At 40.2% G+C, this 24,432-nt stretch overlaps 1 protein-coding gene across 1 annotated transcript; it reads right to left on the minus strand.

The window, feature by feature from the left end:
* Positions 1–5,459: 5,459 nt before the first annotated feature.
* Positions 5,460–13,883, minus strand: ATP4B (ATPase H+/K+ transporting subunit beta). Its single transcript, XM_072135633.1, has 8 exons — positions 13,702–13,883; positions 12,188–12,316; positions 11,592–11,705; positions 10,531–10,733; positions 9,911–9,967; positions 7,885–7,971; positions 7,617–7,802; positions 5,460–5,941 (listed from the first exon to the last, which is right to left on the minus strand). Exons 1-7 carry the CDS (start codon positions 13,811–13,813, stop codon positions 7,641–7,643), a joined length of 864 nt encoding a protein of 287 aa, XP_071991734.1. The 5' UTR covers positions 13,814–13,883; the 3' UTR covers positions 5,460–5,941; positions 7,617–7,640.
* Between the last annotated feature and the right edge of the window lie 10,549 nt (positions 13,884–24,432).

A 24,432-nucleotide genomic window follows, 5' to 3' on the forward strand; every position in this document is an offset into this window, starting at 1 on the left:
TGATGATGGCGGCATCGCCACTGACCATCTGTGTTGACTCCTCAAAGTTACTCAGCACCTGACAGATATCAGACATCCACGTCCACTCCTCATTGTAGACTTGAGGAAGCTGACTGACCTGACTACCAGTTCTGGTGGAAGTTGACATCTGGCAGTCTACAATCGCTCGGCGCTGCTGGTAAACTCTGGATAACATGGTCAGTGTTGAATTCCACCTCGTGGGCACGTCGCACAACAGTCGGTGAGCGGGCAGTTGTAGGCGGCGCTGCGCTGCCCTGAGAGTGGCAGCATCTGTGCGGGACTTCCTGAAATGCGCACAGATGCGGCGCACCTTCGTGAGCAAATCAGACAGATTGGGGTATGTCTTGAGGAAACGCTGAAGTATCAGATTTAACACATGGGCCAGGCATGGCACATGTGTCAGTCTGCCGAGTTGCAGAGCCGCCACCAGGTTACGGCCGTTGTCACACACAACCATGCCTGGCTTCAGGTTCAGCGGTGCCAGCCACAGATCAGTCTGCGCCGTGATGCCCTGTAATAGTTCTTGGGCGGTGTGCCTTTTATCGCCTAGGCTCAGCAGTTTGAGCACCGCCTGCTGTCGCTTAGCGACGGCACTGCTGCTGTGCCTAGAGCTACCGACTGATGGCGCCATGCCCACGGATGGTAGTTCGGAGGAGGAGGTGGAGGAGGGGTGGGAGGAGGAGGAGGCATAGTAGGCCTGAAACACCTGGACCGAGGTAGGCCCCGCAATCCTCGGCGTCGGCAGTATATGACCAGCCGCAGGGTCAGACTCGGTCCCAGCCTCCACCAAGTTAACCCAATGTGCCGCCAGCGATATATAGTGGCCCTGCCCGGCAGCACTCGTCCACGTGTCCGTGGTCAGGTGGACCTTGTCAGAAACGGCGTTGGTCAGGGCACGGATTATGTTGTCTGACACGTGCTGGTGCAGGGCTGGGACGGCACATCGGGAAAAGTAGTGGCGGCTGGGGACCGAATACCGAGGGGCGGCCGCCGCCATGAGGCTGCGAAAGGCCTCGGTCTCTACTAGCCTATAGGGCAGCATCTCCAGGCTTAGCAATCTGGAGATGTGCACATTAAGGGCTTGGGCGTGCGGGTGGGTTGCACTATATTTGCGTTTCCGCTCCAGCGTCTGGGGTATGGAGAGCTGAACGCTGGTGGATGCTGTGGAGGATCGTGGAGGTGACGATGGGGTTTTTGTGGCAGGGTCCTGGGCAGGGGGCTGACACAGGGGAAGGAGCAGTGGTGTGCACGGCCGGAGGTGAACGGGCTTGTTGCCACTGAGTGGGGTGTTTAGCATTCATATGCCTGCGCATACTGGTGGTAGTTAAGCTATTAGTGGTGGAACCCCTGCTGATCCTGGTTTGGCAAATGTGGCACACCACAGTCCGTCGGTCATCCGGTGTTTCCTTAAAGAACCTCCAGACTTCTGAAAATCTAGCCCTCGCCGCAGGAGCCCTCGCCACGGGAGCTTCACTAGTTGACACATTTGGCGCTGATGTACCAGCTCTGGCCCTGCCTCTCCGTCTGGCCCCACCACTGCCTCTTCCAACCTGTTCTGGTCGAGGACTCTCCTCCGTCTCAGAAACACTGTGTTCACCCGGCCTCTCAACCCAGCTTGGGTCTGTCACCTCATCATCCTCCGATCCCTCAGTCTGCTCCCCCCTCGGACTTCCTGCCCTGACAACAACTTCCCCACTGTCTGACAACCGTGTCTCCTCATCGTCGGACACCTTTTTATACACTTCTTCCAGTACGTCAACAAGGTTATCATCACCCACAGACTGCGACTGGTGGAAAACCTGGGCATCGGAAAATTGTTCATCAGCAACCGGACAAGTGGTTTGTGACTGTGGGAAGGGTCCAGAAAACAGTTCCTCAGAGTATGCCGGTTCAAATGGCAAATTTTCCTGGGAGGGGGCAGACTGGGGGGGAGGAGGCTGAGGTGCAGGAGCTGGAGGAGTGCCGATTTCGGTGACATGGGTGGACTGCGTGGAAGACTGACTGGTGGACAAATTGCTCGAAGCATTGTCGGCAATCCACGACATCACCTGTTCGCACTGTTCTGGCCTCAACAGTGCTCTACCACGAGTCCCAGTAACTTCAGACATGAACCTAGGGAGTGTAGCTCTGCGGCGTTCCCCTGCTCCCTCATAAGCAGGTGGTGTCTCACCCCGCCCAGGACCACGGCCTCTGACCCCTGCAGTAGTTGGACGCCCACGTCCCCGCCCTCGTCCTCTACCCCTAGCCCTCGGGTTAAACATTTTGAAAATGAGAGTTATAACTTTATTTTTTTTTTAACTTTTTTTTTTTTTTTTTTTTGTGTTTTTTAGTTTTTAAAACCAAACGATGCTATCCTATTGCTATGGCTATTTTCTAGCCAAGTATTAAAGCACACTACTATGCCAGATGAGATGACGCTGAGTTATGAAAAAAATAAACGTAAAATAAAAAAGGAAATGGCAGACTGTGCCTTATTGAAATACAACCCCGGGCCCTAATAAATTTTCCCACTTCGGTCTTTGCGATGGATATGTGCGTCACTAAGCGCAAAACACAGTGGTCGCAAGTCTCACTACAAATTGCTCACAATTTGCTAGTAGATGCACTGCAGCAACTACAGCCACCAGCAGATCAACCAGAAATCAAATATATATAACGCTACTGTAGGCGTAAGTAAGACGTTTGGATTCTCCTATGGCTATTTTCTAGCCAAGTATTAAAGCACACTACTATGCCAGATGAGATGACGCTGAGTTATGAAAAAAATAAACGTAAAATAAAAAAGGAAATGGCAGACTGTGCCTAATTGAAATACAACCCCGGCCCTAATAAATTTTCCCACTTCGGTCTTTGCGATGGATATGTGCGTCACTAAGCGCAAAACACAGTGGTCGCAAGTCTCACTACAAATTGCTCACAATTTGCTAGTAGATGCACTGCAGCAACTACAGCCACCAGCAGATCAACCAGAAATCAAATATATATAACGCTACTGTAGGCGTAAGTAAGACGTTTGGATTCTCCTATGGCTATTTTCTAGCCAAGTATTAAAGCACACTACTATGCCAGATGAGATGACGCTGAGTTATGAAAAAAATAAACGTAAAATAAAAAAGGAAATGGCAGACTGTGCCTAATTGAAATACAACCCCGGGCCCTAATAAATTTTCCCACTTCAGTCTTTACGATGGATATGTGCGTCACTAAGCGCAAAACACAGTGGTCGCAAGTCTCACTACAAATTGCTCACAATTTGCTAGTAGATGCACTGCAGCAACTACAGCCACCAGCAGATCAACCAGAAATCAAATATATATAACGCTACTGTAGGCGTAAGTAAGACGTTTGGATTCTCCTATGGCTATTTTCTAGCCAAGTATTAAAGCACACTACTATGCCAGATGAGATGACGCTGAGTTATGAAAAAAATAAACGTAAAATAAAAAAGGAAATGGCAGACTGTGCCTTATTGAAATACAACCCCGGGCCCTAATAAATTTCCCACTTCGGTCTTTGCGATGGATATGTGTGTCACTAAGTGCAAAACACAGTGGTCGCAAGTCTCACTACAAATTGCTCACAATTTGCTAGTAGATGCACTGCAGCAACTACAGCCACCAGCAGATCAACCAGAAATCAAATATATATAACGCTACTGTAGGCGTAAGTAAGACGTTTGGATTCTCCTATGGCTATTTTCTAGCCAAGTATTAAAGCACACTACTATGCCAGATGAGATGACGCTGAGTTATGAAAAAAATAAACGTAAAATAAAAAAGGAAATGGCAGACTGTGCCTAATTGAAATACAACCCCGGGCCCTAATAAATTTTCCCACTTCGGTCTTTGCGATGGATATGTGCGTCACTAAGCGCAAAACACAGTGGTCGCAAGTCTCACTACAAATTGCTCACAATTTGCTAGTAGATGCACTGCAGCAACTACAGCCACCAGCAGATCAACCAGAAATCAAATATATATAACGCTACTGTAGGCGTAAGTAAGCCGTTTGGATTCTCCTATGGCTATTTTCTAGCCAAGTATGAAAGCACACTACTATGCAAGATGAGATGACACTGAGTTATTAAAAAAATAAACGTAAAATAAAAAGAAACTGGCAGACTGTGCCCAATTGAAATCAAACCCCTAATAAATTTTCCCACTTTGGTGTTTGAGGTGGATATGTGTGTCACTAAGAGCTAAACACAACGGTAGCAAGTCCCCCTGCTAATTCCTCACAATATGGTACTAGCTGCACTACTAGTGCCAGCAAGCCCAGCCACAAGCAAATAAAAAAAAAAAGTATAACGTTATTGTAGCCCTAAGAAGGGCTGTTGGGTTCTTGTAGAATCACTCCTGCCTAACACTATTCTAATAGAACACCCTAACGCTTTCCCTGACCAGCAGCAGCTCTCTCCCTAGCGGCATCCAAACAGAGAATGATCCGAGCAGCGTGGGCAGCGGCTAGTCTATCCCAGGGTCACCTGATCTGGCCAGCCAACCACTGCTATCTACGTGTAAGGGTACCACGTCATGCTGGGTGGAGTGCAGAGTCTCCTGGCTTGTGATTGGCTCTGTTTCTGGCCGCCAAAAAGCAAAACGGCGGGAGCTGCCATTTTCTCGAGCGGGCGAAATACTCGTCCGAGCAACGAGCAGTTACGAGTACGCTAATGCTCGATCGAGCATCAAGCTCGGACGAGTATGTTCGCTCATCTCTAATGATGAGGCATATTTATCAGGGCCTCTGTGTACACTAGTGGTGTAAAGGCCCTGAACTAATTGCCAATGCTAGATTATTGGTAGGACTTGCGATTATTCTCCCCGATCCGCCAACTTCATGCATTCTTTTCCATGCCAGGCCCTGCCGGCATAGCTGTGCAAGACCCTGCCGGATACATCAAGAGGCTTCAGCACTGCACAAGAGCATTGTATGATAAATATGCCCAGATAAGTCCATGGATTCTATCATACATAAAGTACCTGTTATGATTATCGACAAGGAGTGCAATAAAATATAGAATTCAAACAATAATGTATTTAAAAGACACAGGGATATTTATCAATACTATGTCAACAATATGCAAAAATTTATCAGACCAAGAGACACCAGGGTTTATAGATATTATACCCCATACCAATGCCATAAATGTATTAATGTCAGCAACATACCTGCACTTTTGTTGCTTTCAGGTACCCCACAATGGTTGTAAAATTTACCCTTAGCCCCCCTGCACAGGAAGATGCTTGGTCCATGGGATTTGATTTGCAAACTGCGGTTTGTGCAGGGGGCCTAAGGACCTTAGGTTGCAAATAACTGTGTGACCTGCTTGTAAATGCTATTGTTATTATATGTAACACCATATCCCCGAATTCTGGGGGAATTTTTCACCTTATCTTACTGATCATTTCATGATAATTTAAGAAAAAAGTTCAAGACTGTTTCTTTGGCCATTTTTCTATTTACTTAATCAAAAGTGTGTTGACAACACTTAGTTCAACATTACTGATTTAGGATCTTGTTTAAGTATACAGCACTTGGCATGCCACAAATTGATAGCGTTAAATATAACTTATTTTATATAGAATACACACATCATACAGTTTCAATCTAAAATGTAGCTATATGGCAATATGTTTTATTTCTGTCATAGTGATGGAAGTGGAGCTAGTCTTGGCCAGAGTTCTCATATGATATGTTTGTGTATAACAAGTATGTAAGTAAATATAAACCATATAAACATCTGCTGAAATATTAGTCTTTCCATATTGTAATATATCATCTTTACATATATCAGTGCTAGTTAGAAAACAAAAAAGATTCCATCAAGTTGCTCTTGCTCCGAGTCTGTAGTATGGACATTTTGTAGAAGCGTCCGTTTGGTTTGACAATGTCGGAAGAATTCTTTGTGCAGGAAATAGATCTGTAAGAAAAATATTATTATAGCATTTATTAATATTAGTTTTGACACTGTTACTGTTAAATATGTTCATGTCTACTGTACATTGTAATTTATGTGTTCATGAAATAGAATTGGACTGGGTAATTTGGGCCATAAAACATGCAATTTTTACAGTTTTCTGATATTGTACACTTTGTTAAAATTCTGTTTTTCGGAATTCAACAATACCCAAGAGCCAATGTAGGATGTAGACATATGTTTTGGTGAAAATTAAATTTGTTTCAAAAGGGAATATGACAAACTCTGAAATATTTTTTATCAGAGGAAATTGTCTCTTCCCACTTTTATAAAGGTCTCTGGCCGCACATAATGTGCCTATGGAGAAAGAAGTAAGTGCCAAGTAGTAGAGACACAGGCATATGCTACATCAAAGTACAATAACTGTGAAGCAGATTTCTAGCAGTTTTATAGTAACATTTCAGTAGTATCAATTTCATTAAAGCTCTTGTAAAACATATACAGGAAGTCCCCGGGTTACATACAAGATAGGTTCTTTAGGTTTGTTCTTAAGTTGAAGTTGTATGCAAGTCGGAACTGTATATTTTATAATTGTAACTCCAGACAAACATTGATTTGTCCCAGTGACAATTCGATTTTCAATTTTTTTGCTGTAAATTATGTAGTATTATCAATAAAGCTTCATTACAGACACCTTACAGCTGATCATTGCAGCCTGGGACTATAGTAAAGCATTCAGAGAGCTTCATCAGAGGTCACAGGGGGCATAGACGTCTGTCTGTAGGTTGGGGGTGCTTAAGAAGGGAACCACCTTAATTTCTTACCATAATATAACTGCCCCAAGATATATGTGTCTATAAGTTCATCTGCTCCTAACTAAGGACAGTTCTGAGCAGTTAAGCAAGCAGGAGATTACTGATTACAGAATATGCCAAAATTCTGAATTCATTTTGACAAATCTTTCCCATTCTGTTTTTTCTATTCCCCTGCAATAATGTTATTTAAAAATTAAACAGCACAGAGATTGTCAACAAGTAACATCACTGGTGGATGCATCACAACCTTACATTATAGGAACAACCCAAAACAGGGAAAATTAAAATGTGCTGCCTGGTTTTCTAACAATTGTAGGGGTCCCAAGACTGTGATCTGCTTATTTTTATGGGTGTACAAATGCTGCATTAGCAGTTAAAATTATTTCTCCCAAAATCAACCCAATGCAAATGTAAAAAACTGATTTCTTAGCTGCTGAAATGTAAAATCTTCCATATAGTGGTCATTTAACTTATTAATTTTAGAATGACAACATTTTCTATTAAACACCTTGATGTAGCAGCTTATAACGGGAAGTCTAATCTCATGATTTACTGTGAAGGGTCTAAGACCCAAAAACTAGTTTAGGCAAAAAGAGGTGCTGCCCATAAAAGTCAATCCGAACTAAAATAAAAAAAAAAAGACTTGCAAAGTGTATGTGTTTTTTGTTCTGGTCCCCGTGTAATATCCATGTGTGCAGATTTGAAATGAACATGAATACACTGATAACATATCACTTTGAATTGTGTCTGGTTATCTCCCAAAGTCATGCTAAGCAAACTCGTGTATCTGATTTTCCCCTACTTCAATGTTAGTGTACCTTTCATGTGACGTTTGTACTGAACTGCTGCCACACGTCTCATACCTTGTTCTTGTCACAGAGGGCAAATCACTTTTGTATGTTAAGTTTGAATGTCACTTTTCCTTCGTATGGGTCATGAGGGTTGTCGCTGATAATATGGCTCCCATTAGCTCTGCACACAATTTCCATTTCCGTGTTATACATAATTTTCAAAATTTTCACTGCCACCAATGGGTTGGTGTAGTTTGGCTGAAAGAAATCAGAAAGAAGATTATGTGAGTTTTATAGTGAAATAAATGAACTGCAGACTAAAATTTTAAATATAAAATACCTGAGTCTTTCTTCCATAGTATGGGAAGTACTGAGCACCAAAGGCATCATTGGGAAAATATTCTACTTCTTTAAGTTCACCTTCTTTCTGTGTGGTATAATGTATTTTGAGATAATAATTTCATTACATACAGAAAAATATATATAACCACATTTATTACCTCTACAGGCCCTGCCACTTTACCCTTCCGGTCCACTGATTTAAGATGAGTTGTTACTTGTTCTATTAACTCTTCTTTTGCTGTTTCTGTTTAATTACCTTGGTGTTATTTTTCTTACTATTAGAAGGGTATGTCCCTACACAATTAGGCTTCATGCACATTTTCTTACAAAGTGAACAAAAGTTATATGTGACACAAGACCTATACTAGTATAACAAACAAAAAAGTGGTAGGTAGTATTTATTCATGGACTAAAGCAACATCAGTCTCAGTTGTAATATAATGTAAAAAATATATTAGGGTAGATGGGGTACATTGGTATAACACACACATCAGACCATATCCAATTTTTTTTATTGCCTGATCTGCTATTGTCAGTATGAGCTTGCGGCCGTCCCCATAGATGGCAATATGCGTATGGAGTGATGGGTCAGCTCCGTATACAGGGAAAACTTATCTTAATTTTCCCCGTGTGCACGGCAGGAGAAAATTTGTTTGCCATGGGCAACTAGAAATATTCTGACGTTCAGACAGCTTGATAAATCTGCCCCACTATGTTAGATAGGGACAAATTAGGTTAGCGAGATGGGGTGGAGATTGAATTTTCACTGGGAATAATGTGCAACATATAGATCTCCATAGGAGGCAAGTGTGCAATAAGTATGTATATTACAATACTCCAAACAGCAAAGAACCTTGTGATTACTGAAATGATACATGAATTACATGGGGGGGGGGATAGATTGAACACTAAGACACCACCTCATACACATTGCATACTCATACTCATTGCACATCGGACAATAATAAAAATACCCACCTAAGAATTGATTTTTTTTTACATTATGACAACTGAGACTAATGTTGTTTTTATAAATTTCATGAGAAAAACTAGTAATTACTGAAATGAACAGGTGACAGATCCTCTTTAAAACTGAGGAATCGATCATTAATTTATTTCCCCACTTCCTCCTTGTACATTTCCTTGTATTTGTCATGATTGGCTGCTGTTTTGTGGCTGTGGCTGCTGGTGTGTGACACCCCCTTGAAGAAGCGATGGCGAAACGTACGTCTGGGTGCTGTGGTGGTGGTCTGGTGACTTGAACCCTATTGGTAGGCACTTGTGGGCTATATTGTACCCTGCTTTGAGCATTGGTAATACTCTAACCAGCTACTATTTGACTATCCTTCATGTGCCTGTTTGTGATATCCCACTGTGGAATGCATTGTTTCCATTACTCTTGGCCACCACCCTTCTGTTTTGTTGTTTCTGTGGTTTTAATCATGTTTTTATTATATTTGAGTGTCAATTTGTTGCATAATAAAGTCTGAATTGATTTCATAATAATATGGTATTTGTATATTGATAGTGATAAACTACTTAGATCCTATATACTGCCTTTTGGTATTTATCTCTTGATTGGTATAGGGATTACATTTGATTGTAGAGGGTATCTTTGTTGGTATTCAGAGTGGGTAACTGGTAAGCTGCCAGAGCCACTGGAACAGAACATTGCACAACGATGGAAAGAGACTGTTCAAGACACTGAGTAGTGGTCATGTACAGGTATTGCATCTCAGCCATCATTCACTTGAACAGGAGCTGAGCAGTGTTACCCCGGAAACACAAATGGCATGATGGGGGGATCTGTCTGCTTTTGTTTTTTGGCACATTCGAGAATTAAACCGCTAATTGTGCTGTTGGACACCCACCAAACTGATATTAAGAACCAATACTAAGGATAGGCCATTGGTATCTAAGTCAAGATTTAATTTCATGGCTACATTATGGAAAAATACTAATGGAAATAAAAAAGTGCACTACAGAAAATAAACATGTGCTATTTAGATGTAATTCAAACAAACCTTTGAGTAGCAGCGTATAGTTGGGGATGTCTTATTGTCAGGGATAAAATTTATGATCTGAAAGAATAAAAAAAGAGAATGTATTATAATTTACATATTGCTACATTTATCAAACTGAATTACTTCTATGACTAGGAATATGCTATCTAATTAAAGGGAACCAGTTGGGAAATTTAGTTCCCCCTAAATAAACACATTTTTTTAAAACCAGAAAACAATGCAACCATCCCAAAAATGTTTCTCCTTTTTCATGTGTTTCCCATCTGCGACTTCCTCATTGCTGAGCCTGGCATGTTCATATTCAGCCGTGCCTACAGCTTGAGGGAATGGGGAATGAGCGAGTTGATTTCTCTCCACTCACACCCAACATCTCTCTCAACTCCCTCATTGCCCCTCCGTCAGGAATTCTCTTCAGTGAGTCACACACAGCTTCCCTGAGGGAAGGGGAACGAGGGAGCTGAGTATCACAATGACCAGTTTTTGGTGCAGTGGTTGAGCTTCAGACTAACCGATTACTGCTAAATTGCATCAACACATTAAAGGATTATGAATTAAGCGGACAAGGAAATAAGTGGACAGCTAATATACAGTATTGCCTTTTTTAACTATAAGATTCTTACCCTGTTCAGTTTGAGGAAGAGGCAAGGCTGTCCTGATGCATAGCCAAATGTTTTATCCTTCTCATAGGAACAGTTTCCCAGCATATCAGTGGTGAACTCACAGGCATATTTCAAGCGTTCGCCTGCCGTCAGTAACTGTTTGACATCGCTGACATTGCTGCAGTCCTTGTTCATCATTTCCTGTTGTGTGGTTTTGTTGTACACTGAAATTTATTAGCAAAAAAATCATGATAAATAAATATACCACACTTCCCCATGTACGATAATACTTGTAATTAGCTTGTGCCCTGGACACATCATCCCCTGTAACTGAATTAATTGCAATACAATTATGGCAGCATGTGTGAATAAATGTTTACTTCTGCATTGTCTTCTATTGTCTCTTGTCTGAAATGCCTTTCATCTGGCATTTATTATGATTATAATATCAAAATCAACATTGGTCATACAATATTCACATCTATTAAAGGGGCTGGTAAAAATTGTCAATCAAATCCAGGAAAATGACGATGTAAATTTTTTTTTTATTCATCTGTAGCCAATATTCTGTTTCCTGCCCTTACCCTGTATCTATCCCTGGTCAAGACAGAGTGGTTTGTTGTGGCACCTTCTGGCACAGAGTACGATGAACTAGCACATTAACTATCCCCACCTTCATCTACAACCCTGAATGCTATTTAAGTCCTACTGTGACTGGTATAGAACTGGGCTCAGGATAGGGTCCCCAGTCCTGTAAATTGTATGTGTTTTATAAATGTATGGTTAACAATGTTGATGTGCAGCCCATTGTTTGCTTTTGTCTGCTAAACACAGAGACTCAGGGAAAGCCAAGGAACAGGAGAGGTAGGTAGACAGGAGGTGGTTTAGGCTCAACCAGTATGGTCACTCGCTATGCTATTTAGGGAGCTCTAAAGTCTGAATTAATAATTGACAAGTAATATCTCCTTAAAATATAACCTGATATTGATCACTTTTTATGTATTTGTTCAGCATCGTTTATTTTGTCAACCACTTGTATGACGTGCAGCATTGGCGCTGAAAAATATTAATAAAACCTTTACCTGAGAGAAAATTGCGAATCATTTTTACAATTCCACTGTACGACTTTTCTTCTGAGGCGTTGTAAATCAGTCGAATTCCATCATCTCCATACACATCTGGCCTTATTGTAACACCTGACAGGCACAATTGTATATTGAATACATAACAATTTCTTATCATAGATTGTGATATAATGGTACACTTATCATTGATTGTCAACAGGGATGGTTTTGTCCATTACTCAATCCATGGGCTTAAGGGAGAGGGGTTTACACAGTGGTGGTTTAATTTATCCCAGGGTACCCAGCCATTTATCCCAGGCTCCCAGCCATTTTGGTGACCAGGGAGAAGAAGGATGCTGAACCCCCATACCTTGTGTTTTAAAATTGCATCAGCATCCTCAGGGTGCCAATACAGTTTAAAGCTATGGGTCTGAGTCCCCAATCTCCCATAAGAACTGGAGCTCTGCATTTATGGGGTTATTTACTTCCATCCAGTGTACTGTGTTCAGATCATGGGATACATAGGGTGCACACGTTTGCGTGCAGCAAGCCTTTGATATGTTTTTTTAGGCCATGATAGACCAAATTGGTGATTAATACGAGGTTAAATATACCTGGATACTGTATCATATCTTGATAGTCCGGTTCATAAGGGCTTATTGTTTTCATCAGAGAATAGATGGAAAGTGCAAACAGGCCAATCATGACAATGTAGAAAGCCACATAGTAAAGGCTTATATACACTGCAAAGAGAAGTAACGCATTAATATGTATTACACCACTGTAACAAGACAACTTCTACCATGTTCACTTATTTACTAAACAACAAATCAGAAGGTAAAAGGCTGGCGTTTTTTAAAGTTTTTTTATAACTACATAAAACATCTACAAATATATAAAAAAACATATGAATCCCTATATTTTTTTTCTTATTAATATTATAGTAAGGATTCATTTTATTATTTTTGTGTTCTAACACCTTTACCATTTACAATTAAAAATAATAAATGGCAAACATTCCTACATGGTTGGTAGAAATCAAAAATTACAGAGTAACCATTCACTGCATAATGTATCATATTGGCATAAATACATATCATAAATTAATTTGTTGAAATCGTCATGCGAATAGATACCATTATCATGACTGTCCATTGGCCAATTGGCAGCAAAATAATGATCAATCCCACAATATGTTATAATGACCAGTGGACTTCTCAAGGGCAAAGTGGTTGTTCAGTCTACAGATTACAAGAAAAGGGATCTGTTATACATTCATTGCACCCAAAAAATAGGACATACACACTGACACTCACAGTATATGGAGCTGACGGAGCTCGGTTGTATCCATCGGCACCATAGAGGTGATTAGAGGAGCAGTGGCCATCCATGACTGGCACAATGTTGGTGGCAACAGACCCCTTTTCTCATGATTCGTCTCCCACGACTGAGACCCCATCAATCAGCAAGTTATCCCCTATCCTGTGACTGAACAGCCACTTTAAGCTAATGGATTCCATTATTTTCTTTTTAGAACCAGAGATTTGTTTAATTATGAGTTCATCATTATGTTATTTTTTATGTATTTACTGTTGATTATATTGTGACGTTATGCATCAACTATCAAATAGCTCCATTCTGATTTAGCATTGTTCCAAAGTGACTGCATTTTCCGCAACCAATTTCCTGAATGATCTCTTTTGGTTTTAGTTATTGTTGAATTGCTATAAATGAAAAAATTCTGAACATGAAAAGTGTTTTTTTACAAAAATGTGTTCATATTTTTTTTGTCTCCCTTAACAAAAAAATTACAGTACACTATACACATTATAAAAATACATTTTTAAAAATTCATTTTTTTAAATAAAAGATTCTAAAATAACAATGTTAGGCACAACAAAGTCATACACACATTTTTAGGTGTATGATTATGAATTATTTTGAGGAGGATCCATGAATTATATGGTCTATTATTCCTTCTGTTACTGCTTATCATATACGTAAAGGTTTGATCATTTGATACTTCTAACATAATTTCTTGTTCAATTAATAATCTTGAAGGCTGAGTTATAGCCAATAATTATATTACTCATAATTGTCATATTTTATAGAGTGGCCAAAAACATACCCCATTTGATTAAGGTTCTTCCCATCAGCTCTCCTGTGTCGGGGTTCCATACAAAGCGGCCAAAGTTTTGCATTCGCTCGCTGCATGTCCTCTTTTCATTAAACGTCGCCATTTCTGATGACCGAGATCGAACCCCTTCCGCAGCACAGCAAATCCAACACAAAGGCAGCCTCTTCTCTGTCTCTTACTCTCTTTTATAGAAACCTCTGAAGGTTGCTTAGATGTCATTAAGTTCTACCATCAAATCAGATCAAAAAAATTCTTCCCGCATTAGCATGTTATCTCCTCCTTGCTGATATCATACAGTAAGGAATCTGTGGATATCACATGCCCTTCCATTTTCACCTACACGATCCATTAACTGCCATTACGCACTTTCTGCACTTGTGTAAGTTCACCTTGATTAGTTTATTTACTATGATAAGGACATCATGCAACACTGCCTTTAACTTTTTGTTATTTAATTTAATATGGTCTGGCAAAGGAAAATTCATTGTTTTTGTTTTTATATTTTGTCTGCGTACATAAAATATGTCTTGCACTTATATCATGGTAAATGGATGAAAACAACTAAATAATACAGCTCCAAAGCAATAAGGACTAGAATAAATTAATAAATTAATTAGGGGGGTGCTTCTTTACAAAATGTTTGTAAGAGATATAAAATATTTAGAAGTATGGAGCAGTATGGAGCATAGTTTCTGTTATTTTTTGATTGCACAATGTGGAGATGTGTTGCAACGAACTGAAGACACCAGGGCAATAAATTCTGCAGTGATAAATCATGGTTGAGAGAAGTCAGCGTGATGCTTTATACCTGATGAAGAAGAAATGTCACCTGTGAGGAGTCCAATTGGATGAAGAGCAGAAAGAACCAGGCCAAAAAGGGAGAAAAAAAAGTGGTGCTCATTTCTCAATGTGATTCAAATAGAAAACATTTACAAAATAAAACAAAAAAAGAGTGGCACTCACTAATCTTCTGTTCCATGCTGGCCAGAATAAACACCCCATTGCAAAGCAGCCATCACCTCAACACTGGGGTAACTGTTTGTCCTCCCTCCCTACTTCCTTATGTTTATACTGTGAATATGTTTGCAAAATAAGCAAACCAGAAGATTGGTGAGTGTGACTCTATTCTTTTTATTTAGGTGGTGTCTATGCCTACCTGATGGCTGCTTTCATGTGTGATACATTTATTGACGCTATATATTTATGTGCAGTATACTCACTACTGGTTTATATATCTATATGTTTACTATATTCATTTTTGCCATTTATTTATGTGTGTAGTATATTCCACTTTACACACTTCACATAACTCCAATAGGATAAGTTATTCTGCTTCTCTTACACTATGATAGTCGATATAAATGTGATCAACGTGAGATTAAAGTATAATTTAAGGGGCATTTCCAACTCTGCTCCCTACTTTGATGACTACTTTTTAGAGGAAATCTACCACCGGGAATCTAATTTCTGAAGTAATTCCAAATAGAATAGTAGATTCCCCCTCAGTGCAGCTTCTGCACACATTTTTTTAAATCTAATTCTCATGCAAATTAATTACAGAGGCTACAGGGGCTACATGGAGTAGCCTCAGACAGCCCCAGGGGTGAAGACTACTCCACACCCCCCAGTTCCCCCTGTACACCCGCTGTAAATTATGGATCATGATGCAACCTCTTCCCCAGTTAAGTGTTGAAAGGAACTCACCTCTGCCTTATAAGATAACATAATAAGCACCTAGTCCCTAGACTAACAGTTTCCTCTAATATGTCCAGCACCAAGGATTTCAGAGTTGGGGAGCCAGAAAAATAGCTATTAGACAATTGGCCCAACATTTCATAATGGTGTTTGGTATTGTTAGATTTGTTAGTTCATCTTGGGAAATGGGCTAGGCATATCTTCTTCTCAGGAGACCCCTGGGAGAAGATATGACATAATTAGGAAAAAATGTTCCAACTTTTCCCCAAGTGTAGCCACATAACAAAAGAGTGTGGATTAAGTGGTTAGTCAAAAACAGCATTCCAGCATCAATTCATTGGCTGTTTCAAGGAGATGCAACAAGTTTTGTAGAGCTGTCCAGGATTTCAACGGCTCTCCTCCGGGGATCTCTATTCCAATCCAATTAGTAAGAGATCTGTCTTTCTTTATTTTATCTCTTTTCATTTTACTGTTTATGTAAGTCTGTTTATTTAATCATTTTTGTAACTTATCAGCATTGTGCATTTTTGCATATTCAATTGTAATTTAATATGTTTTTCCTTGTGGCTCAATACGTTCCATACCTCTGCAGAGGTGAATTACCACTAAGTCGTGTTACCAGGGCCGGGTTAAGTTTGGTGGGGGCCCCTGCATGCAAAATTTGGTGGGGACCCCCATTGAATGTAGTCCAACAGCAATCACTATATATAGCGTCCCCAGCAATTACTATATATTGCCTCCTCAGTAATCACCATATACAGTGCCCAGTAATCACTATATACAGCTCCCCCAGCAATCACTATATACAGCTCCCAGTAATCACTATATACAGCCCCCCAGCAATCACTATATACAGCCTCCCCAGTAATCACTATATAAAGCACAGTCCCCCAGCAAGAACTATATACAGACCCCAGCAATAAATCTCTACAGCCCCCAGCAATAAATATACACAGTTCCCCAGTAATTACTATATACAACCCCCAAGCAATAACTATATACATCCCCCAGTAATTACTGTATACAGCCCCCTACCAATAACTATATACTGACTCCAGCAATAACTATATATGGCCCCCAGTAATCACTATATACAGCCCCCCAACATTAACTGCATACAGCCCCTCCCCTGTAAAAACTATATACAGCCTCCTATAACTATATAAAACCCCCTATAATAACTATATACAGCCTCCCATAACTATATAGTGCACCCTATAATAGCTATATACAGCCCCCTATAAAAACTATATACAGCCTCCCTATAACTATATACCGCACCCCTATAATAACTTTATACAGCCTCCCATAACTATATACCGCACCCCTATAATAACTTTATACAGCCTCCCATAACTATATACAGCCCCTTATAACTATATACTGCCCCCCTATAATAACTATATACACCCCCTATAATAACTATATACAGACTCTCTATAAGAATTATATACAGCCCCCTATAATAACTATATACAGCCACATATAATAACTATATACAGCCTCCCTATAATAACTAACTATGTACAGCCTCCATATAATAACTAACTATATACAATCCCCCTATAATGACTATATACAGTCAAATACACAGGTAAAATAATAAAATTGTATTAACCTTCCATCGTTTCCCCGATGCACGTCGACCTCCTTCCTTTCCCTCCTGGTGTCAGGATAGTGGATATCGGAGGTGTACAAATATTGCGGCGCTATGACGCCATACAATGCGCCGCCAGCGCCATAGACTGAAGTTGGTGCACATCTGGATACGACCCGGAGAGCCAGGACCCAAATACAATGTGGACGATTTGGGCACCTAGAGGAGTTTGTAACTGGCTGTATGTGCGCATTACTTGTGTAGGCATCTTGTTAGCCTTAATTGCGAGTGGTGGCAGCTGTGAGAAGTGTATGAAATAAGGGTGAAACTGTATCAGGAGTAGAATGGTATCAGGACGTTTCATAGGCATGTAAGTGGTAAGGGGGTTACATAGTGTGATTGTGCGTCCCCTGGGCTGTGCATACGCAGTGTGTACTGTCAGGGACTCTGATGTGTTTGGTTTCCTTGACAGAATTGTGTACTGGGTGCTGATTCTAGCGTAAAGACGCATCTTTTTTTGAGAGAGGTTATATGTTTAACCTTGAGAAACATTGTCACATTGGGGTACAATCTAGCTCACCCTCTATGAATCAAAAACCAGGATTCTGATGCTGTAAGGCAACAGTGCTAGTTAGTTCTAGTAGAGAATACATTAAATCTATCTCACACAATTTTGTGTCGCCCCAGAGACAGTGGTGGGATGCAGGTTAATCGGACAAGGGAGGAGTGGGGAGAAGACCTACAATCTCTCTATATACTGCTTGATTTCATTTTGTGCACTCCTGCCCCATCCTCCATCCCATGTGGTTACTGGTTACATTTACTTATCTTTCTAATAATGTCCTATTGGAGATAAAATAATCTCCTATTATTGCATCACTGATACTTGTGCATCATAATTTATACCCACTGAACTTTTTAATATGCTATCTAAGACAAACTTCTGACAGCAACTCCTTCATGAATGGTGTTTGTGTAATGATTATCAAGACATTTACTCTAGGAAGAATGGTCATACAGGCAGTCCCCGGGTTACATACAAGATAGGTTCTGTAGGTTTGTTCTTCAGTTGAGTTTGTATGTAAGTCGGAACCGTCTACTTTATTATTGTAACCCCAGTCAAATTTTTTTTGGTCTCTCTGACAATTGGATTTTAAAAATGTTGGGTTGTCATAGGAACCAGGATAAACTATAAATCTTAATTACATGCACCTTTGATAACTGTTAAAGCTGGTTATTGTAGCCTAGGACTAAAGTACAGTAACATACCAAAATCCAGAGGTCCGTTTGTAACTAGGGGTCATATGTAAGTCAGTTGTTCTTAAGTAGGGGACTGCCTGTATTTACTTTTATTAGGATACCATGGGAAAACTATATAAAGACCATATTGGGCCATCAAGCTGATGTACAATATATTTATGACTTACAAATTTTAAGAAACAACAAAGAATAGCCCCAAAGACATCACTCATGAATATATAAAGATAAATCAAATGAATGTAAATTTTATTTTAAAGCCTAAGCTAAAGTTGGTATCACCTGAAACCAACCACACCCAAAACTGTAGATACTCCTACTCCACAGCTCTGATGTCATCTATACATAATGTTTATAATGTTATGAACTATGAGGAGAACCAAATATGTGTTTGCTACTTACTAGCTGTACTTAACATATAACATATCACCTATCATACATATTGCATCTCTGGCATCTAATGCAGCTTCATTGCCATTTACAAGTAGATACATTTTACCCATTGACAGTATAAATGTGTTTGTGATGTTTACACAGCAGATTATTTCACCAGCATAGTACGATAAGTAGGCTGTAGTTGTCCCTGACCATAGGATTTACAATTATTCAAATATCCCTTTGTTTGATCTAATAGAGGTCAAGAACTGTAATCTTGGATTTATAGGATCAACACTGTCATTGACTACAAGAAGCTGCTTGGGGTCATGGTATATCCAATCAGACAATTTCTTTAGGTGTCAATGATATTTGGCTATAATAGGCATCTACTATATGAAAATGATTGTTTAATATGAATGTTAATATTATTAATAAATTAAGATATATATTTATTCTATTTAATGTAACAAAAATATGTGATTAAAGTATCATGTAGAAATTATAGAGTGTAGTTAAACAGACACAAAGGGTTCAGCTCAGAGTAGTATCTATGATTACATGTAAACAGGACAGATTCTTGCCTTTTAGCTTCATAAGGTAAAAATCTAAATGCTGTCCCCCTAGCACCCGAACCCTGATCCACTGCTACCTTTGTCCCACTGAACTTACAATCAAATCTTTAAACAGTGCTCCTCCCCGATTAGAAAATTATGACAACATTACTAATAACTTACACTACACATGATGACACTGTTTCAGACACTAGAAGTCATATATTGACCCAGACATCTAGTACCTTACAGATGACGTTCTGCTCCATCAGGAATAGGAGTTTATTACCACTTCTCCAGGTCCTGCTGAATTCGCTGCCAGATGTCTTCAGGGTTAACAATGTAAAACACATGTTCCTCCTAATATAACATACATGCGCTTGATGATGTGTTTTTTCCCAATGCATTACAAAACACAATAGAAATGCATTGTGTGACCGCAGCCACAATAGTCTATATACAGTGCATTCATAGTTTAGATACAGCCCCCCACAGTCTACATACAACCTCCCCACAATCTATATACAATCCCCTCTTAGTCTATATACAGGCCCTACAGTCTATATAAATCGCATTTATAGTTTATATACAGCCATCCAAGTCTATTTACAGTATTCAGCCCCCCCCCCATCGCCTATATACACTCACCGGCCACTTTATTAGGTACACCATGCTAGTAACGGGTTGGACCCTCTTTTGCCCCACACACCAGATTTTGCCACAGCAATTTCAGTCCCTTTCTGAAAAAAAATCAGTTCCAATGGTTCTTTCTGCAGAATGGACATGTATTTTTGCTGTTCCTTTTTGATTAATGGAACAGGCACCTTAGTTTCTAGATTTTGAAATCCCTGGATTGTGTTGAAGAAATCAATTCATAATACAGGAAGGTTTTTCCAATGCCTATGGCAATAACAGAATTGGATGAAAACAGAGAGCCACTCACTTTTTTTTTTTTTAAATCTGCAGAAGACTTATTTTTTTACACTGTAGCATTCTGGTTAGTATTTTACATTAGTATTTGTAATCCACAATATGAAATGGATTCTTGACATAGAGGAAATACACTCACCGGCCACTTGGACCCACTTTTGCCTTCAGAACTGCCTCAATTCTTCGTGGCATAGATTCAACAAGGTGCTGGAAGCATTCCTCAGAGATTTTGGTCCATATTGACATGATGGCATCACACAGTTGCCGCAGATTTGTCGGCTGCACATCCATGATGCGAATCTCCCGTTCCACCACATCCCAAAGATGCTCTATTGGATTGAGATCTGGTGACTGTGGAGGCCATTTGAGTACAGTGAACTCATTGTCATGTTCAAGAAACCAATCTGAGATGATTCCAGCTTTATGACATGGCGCATTATCCTGCTGGAAGTAGTCATCAGATGTTGGGTACATTGTGGTCATAAAGGGATAGACATGGTCAGCAACAATACTCAGGTAGGCTGTGGCGTTGCAACGATGCTCAATTGGTACCAAGGGGCCCAAAGAGTGCCAAGAAAAATATTCCCCACACCATGACACCACCACCACCACCAGCCTGAACCGTTGATACAAGGCAGGATGGATCCATGCTTTCATGTTGTTGACGCCAAATTCTGACCCTACCATCCGAATGTCGCAGCAGAAATCGAGACTCATCACACCAGGCAACGTTTTTCCAATCTTCTACTGTCCAATTTTGATGAGTTTGTGAAAATTGTAGCCTCAGTTTCCTGTTCTTAGCTGAAAGGAGTGGCACCCGGTGTGGTCTTCTGCTGCTGTAGCCCATCTGCCTCAAAGTTCGACGTACTGTGCATTCAGAGATGCTCTTCTGCCTACCTTGGTTGAAACGGGTGGCGATTTGAGTCACTGTTGCCTTTCTATCAGCTCGAACCAGTCTGCCCATTCTCCTCTGACCTCTGGCATCAACAAGGCATTTCCGCCCACAGAACTGCCACTCACTGGATGTTTTTTCTTTTTCGGACCATTCTCTGTAAACCCTAGAGATGGTTGTGAAAATCCCAGTAGATCAGCAGTTTCTGAAATACTCAGACCAGCCCTTCTGGCACCAACAACCATGCCACGTTCAAAGGCACTCAAATCACCTTTCTTCCCCATACTGATGCTCGGTTTGAACTGCAGGAGATTGTCTTGACCATGTCTACATGCCTAAATGCACTGAGTTGCCACCATGTGATTGGCTGATTAGAAATTAAGTGTTAACAAGCAGTTGGACAGGTGTACCTAATAAAGTGGCCGGTGAGTGTACAGTCCCCAAACTGTGTATACAGCCCACCACAAGAGTCTACTTATTTGCAGCCCCTTCCTAGTTTAACAATACACAGCCCCTCTCCCATAATTCTCCTGCATAATTCTACATAGTAAATGTATTTACAGGATGTTGACATTTGAAACAATAATAAAACAATATAAAATTAATACTGCTAGAATCGTGCACATTACAATGGGAAATTCTGTCACCCCTCCTCAGGGATCTGTCATCTGCCATATTGGGCTGGATGGGAATATATTAGATAAAAACTCCTTTAAAAAGTCCTATACACCTTAGTTATTAGTCAGCAATAATTTCTGACAATTTACATGTGATGACCTCATATAAGTTTGAATAAACAGCTGAATGGGTACAAGGTGATACACTGCTACTAAGCACTTCTGGGAGTGGTTTATCTCTTGTGGAAACAGAGAATTGGACATGTTAAAATCTTCTCCTTTTAAAATTGTAGTTTTTTATAAAAAGGTACATACCTGCTATACACGATTAGATATATATGGAAATCTCCTGTATTATGTAAGAGAAAGAACTTGTATAGCAGAAGTGGTTCTTGGAGAAAAGTACTCACGGGGGTTATTTATCATCAGGTAGGCTCTTTGTGATAGTTCTATGAATGCTTTTCGAGCTACACTGCCCGTATATATATCTAGCAATGTCTCACATTTATTTTACATCTTTACCAATGTTACTACTGACACGACTATACAACACATCTGCGTTCAGGAAGGAGATTCTTTAGAGGTTCTTGAAATGCATTTGGTCTTGTAGCTGCGTTAAGATTATGGGGCACATTTACTAAAACCAGTGCAGTCTGTATTCTGTGCAGTTTGTGTAGTGTGGGGTGGGCGCCAGATTCATTAGTTGTGGTGCAGGCTCTCCATGAATCTGGCACCTTGTGCACAGCTCCACCAGAGTGCACCAACTTTTTTGTGCACCTTTAACATGGGGCGTGCAACACATTTCTTTCAGACTCTCCATGATAAATGGGGTGCACGGTACGATTGAGCGCCTGAGTGCCCTTTTCAGTGCAGAAATTTGTGTCGCATGAAGTGCAGCTGAGCCCCATAATGGTCGCGTGGGACACAAATGTGGTGCCGGCCCTTAAATACCTTTGCAAGCAGTTTGCACACAGCCCTTAGTGTGCCCCTATGTGTTTGCATTGTATTTTTAAAAAACACATTTCAAAGACATTGGGGAAAACGCACCTTTTTTTTTTTACCATCATTAATACTGATGTGTTTAATGATTTGTTTTGCCTCATGCATTTGCTGTGCCTTTCAAAATGCAACAAAAATAACACATTCTGTAAGTGTGGCCTAAGAATGTACAGGTAATATTTCCTTGTAGCAGTAGGTGGGCCCCTAGAATCAATTTCACTGGTGGACCCTAGGCCCCCCAGTCTGACCCTGTACAAGGCCCACATAACACCACCACACCATGATCATTGCTGTTACCACATACCAGCACAGTCTGACAACTGCTATTACCACATAATACCACCACACTATGACCACTGCTATTCGTTAGTTAGTGATGACTTATACAATACTGATCTGACACAGGCAGAAGTAGAATCTACCTCACTGGTGACATGTCTTCTCCTTTGGGTCTAGAATTGTCAAAAAACCTGGCTGCAGAATTTCCCCCCTCACTGCTCCCCTAAATATACCACAGTTACTTACAGCATAAGGTCACCTGTGTACACTATACTGCTAAAGAATGTACACAAAAAACACTCTGTGCCCCCTGCATATATCAAAAATTACACTGTGACCCTCAAATATGTTAGTCTAATAGACTCCCTGAATAAATAATACTGTACCATTAAAAATTATATGCGGTGTCCCCACATAGTTCACCTTTAAATTGATTTACCTATTTACCCTTTCTAATTATTCTTATATATTGCCCCTACTTAATTCATATATATATATGGTACAGACCAAAATTTTGGACAAACCTCATTCAAAGATTTTTCTCTATATTCATGACAATGTAAATTGTAGATTCACACTGAAGGCATCAAAACTATGAATTAATGTGGAATTATATACTTAACAAAAACAACTGAAAATATGTTTTATATTCTAGGTTCTTCAAAGTAGCCGCCTTTTGCTTTGATTACTGCATTGCGCACTCTTCTCTTGATGAGCTTCAAGAGGTAGTCACCAGAAAAGGTTTTCACATCACAGGTGCCCTGTCAGGTTTTATAAGTGGGATTTGTATTATGGCAAAAAAAAAAAACAGCTAAGTAAAGAAAAATGAGTGCCCATCATGTTTTTAAGAAATTAAGAAGGTTAGTCAGTCCAAAAAATTGGGAAAACTTTGAAAGTGTCCCTAAGGGCAGTAGCAAAAACCATCAAGCGCTACAAAGAAACTGGCTCACATGAGGACCGCCCCAGGAAAAAAAGACCAAGAGTCGCCTCTGCTGCGGAGGATACCATCCGAGTCACCAGCCTGAGAAATCGCAGGTTACCAGCAGCTCAGATTAGAGACCAGGTCAATGCCACACAGAGTTCTAGCAGAGAACACATCTCTACAACAAATGTTAAGAAAAGACTGTGTGCAGCAGCCTTCAAGGTAAAATAGCTGTTTGGAAACCACTGCTAAGGACAGGCAGCAAGCATTAGAGACTTGTTTGGGCTGAAGAACACAAGGAATGGACATTGGACCATTCTGTGCTTGGTAATCTGTGCTTAGGTCAGATGAGTCCAAATTTGAGATCTTTGGTTCCAAACACTGGGTCAGATTTATCAAGCTGTCTGAAAGTCAGAATATTTCTAGTTTCTCATGGCAACTAATCACAACTCCCCTTTAAATTATTCATGAGCATTGGTAAAATGAAAGCTGAGCTGCGATTGGTTGCCATCAGCAACTAGAAATATTTTGACTTTCAGACAGCTTGACAAATCTGCCCCACTGTGTCGTTGTGTGATGCAGAAAAGGTGAACGAATGGACTCTA

Source organism: Engystomops pustulosus, chromosome 2 (assembly GCF_040894005.1).
Source record: "Engystomops pustulosus chromosome 2, aEngPut4.maternal, whole genome shotgun sequence".
In the NCBI taxonomy this organism is placed as follows: Eukaryota; Metazoa; Chordata; class Amphibia; order Anura; family Leptodactylidae; genus Engystomops; species Engystomops pustulosus.

Excerpts from the sequence above, each read along its gene's own strand:
- ATP4B (XM_072135633.1), bottom strand. The coding sequence starts at position 13,813 with ATGGCGACGTTTAATGAAAAGAGGACATGCAGCGAGCGAATGCAAAAC. Across the intron at positions 12,317-13,701 it reads AAGAACCTTAATCAAATGGG|TGTATATAAGCCTTTACTAT; the intron begins GTATGTTTTTGG and ends TTCTCTTTGCAG. Across the intron at positions 9,968-10,530 it reads TCTTCCTCAAACTGAACAGG|ATCATAAATTTTATCCCTGA; the intron begins GTAAGAATCTTA and ends TTATTCTTTCAG.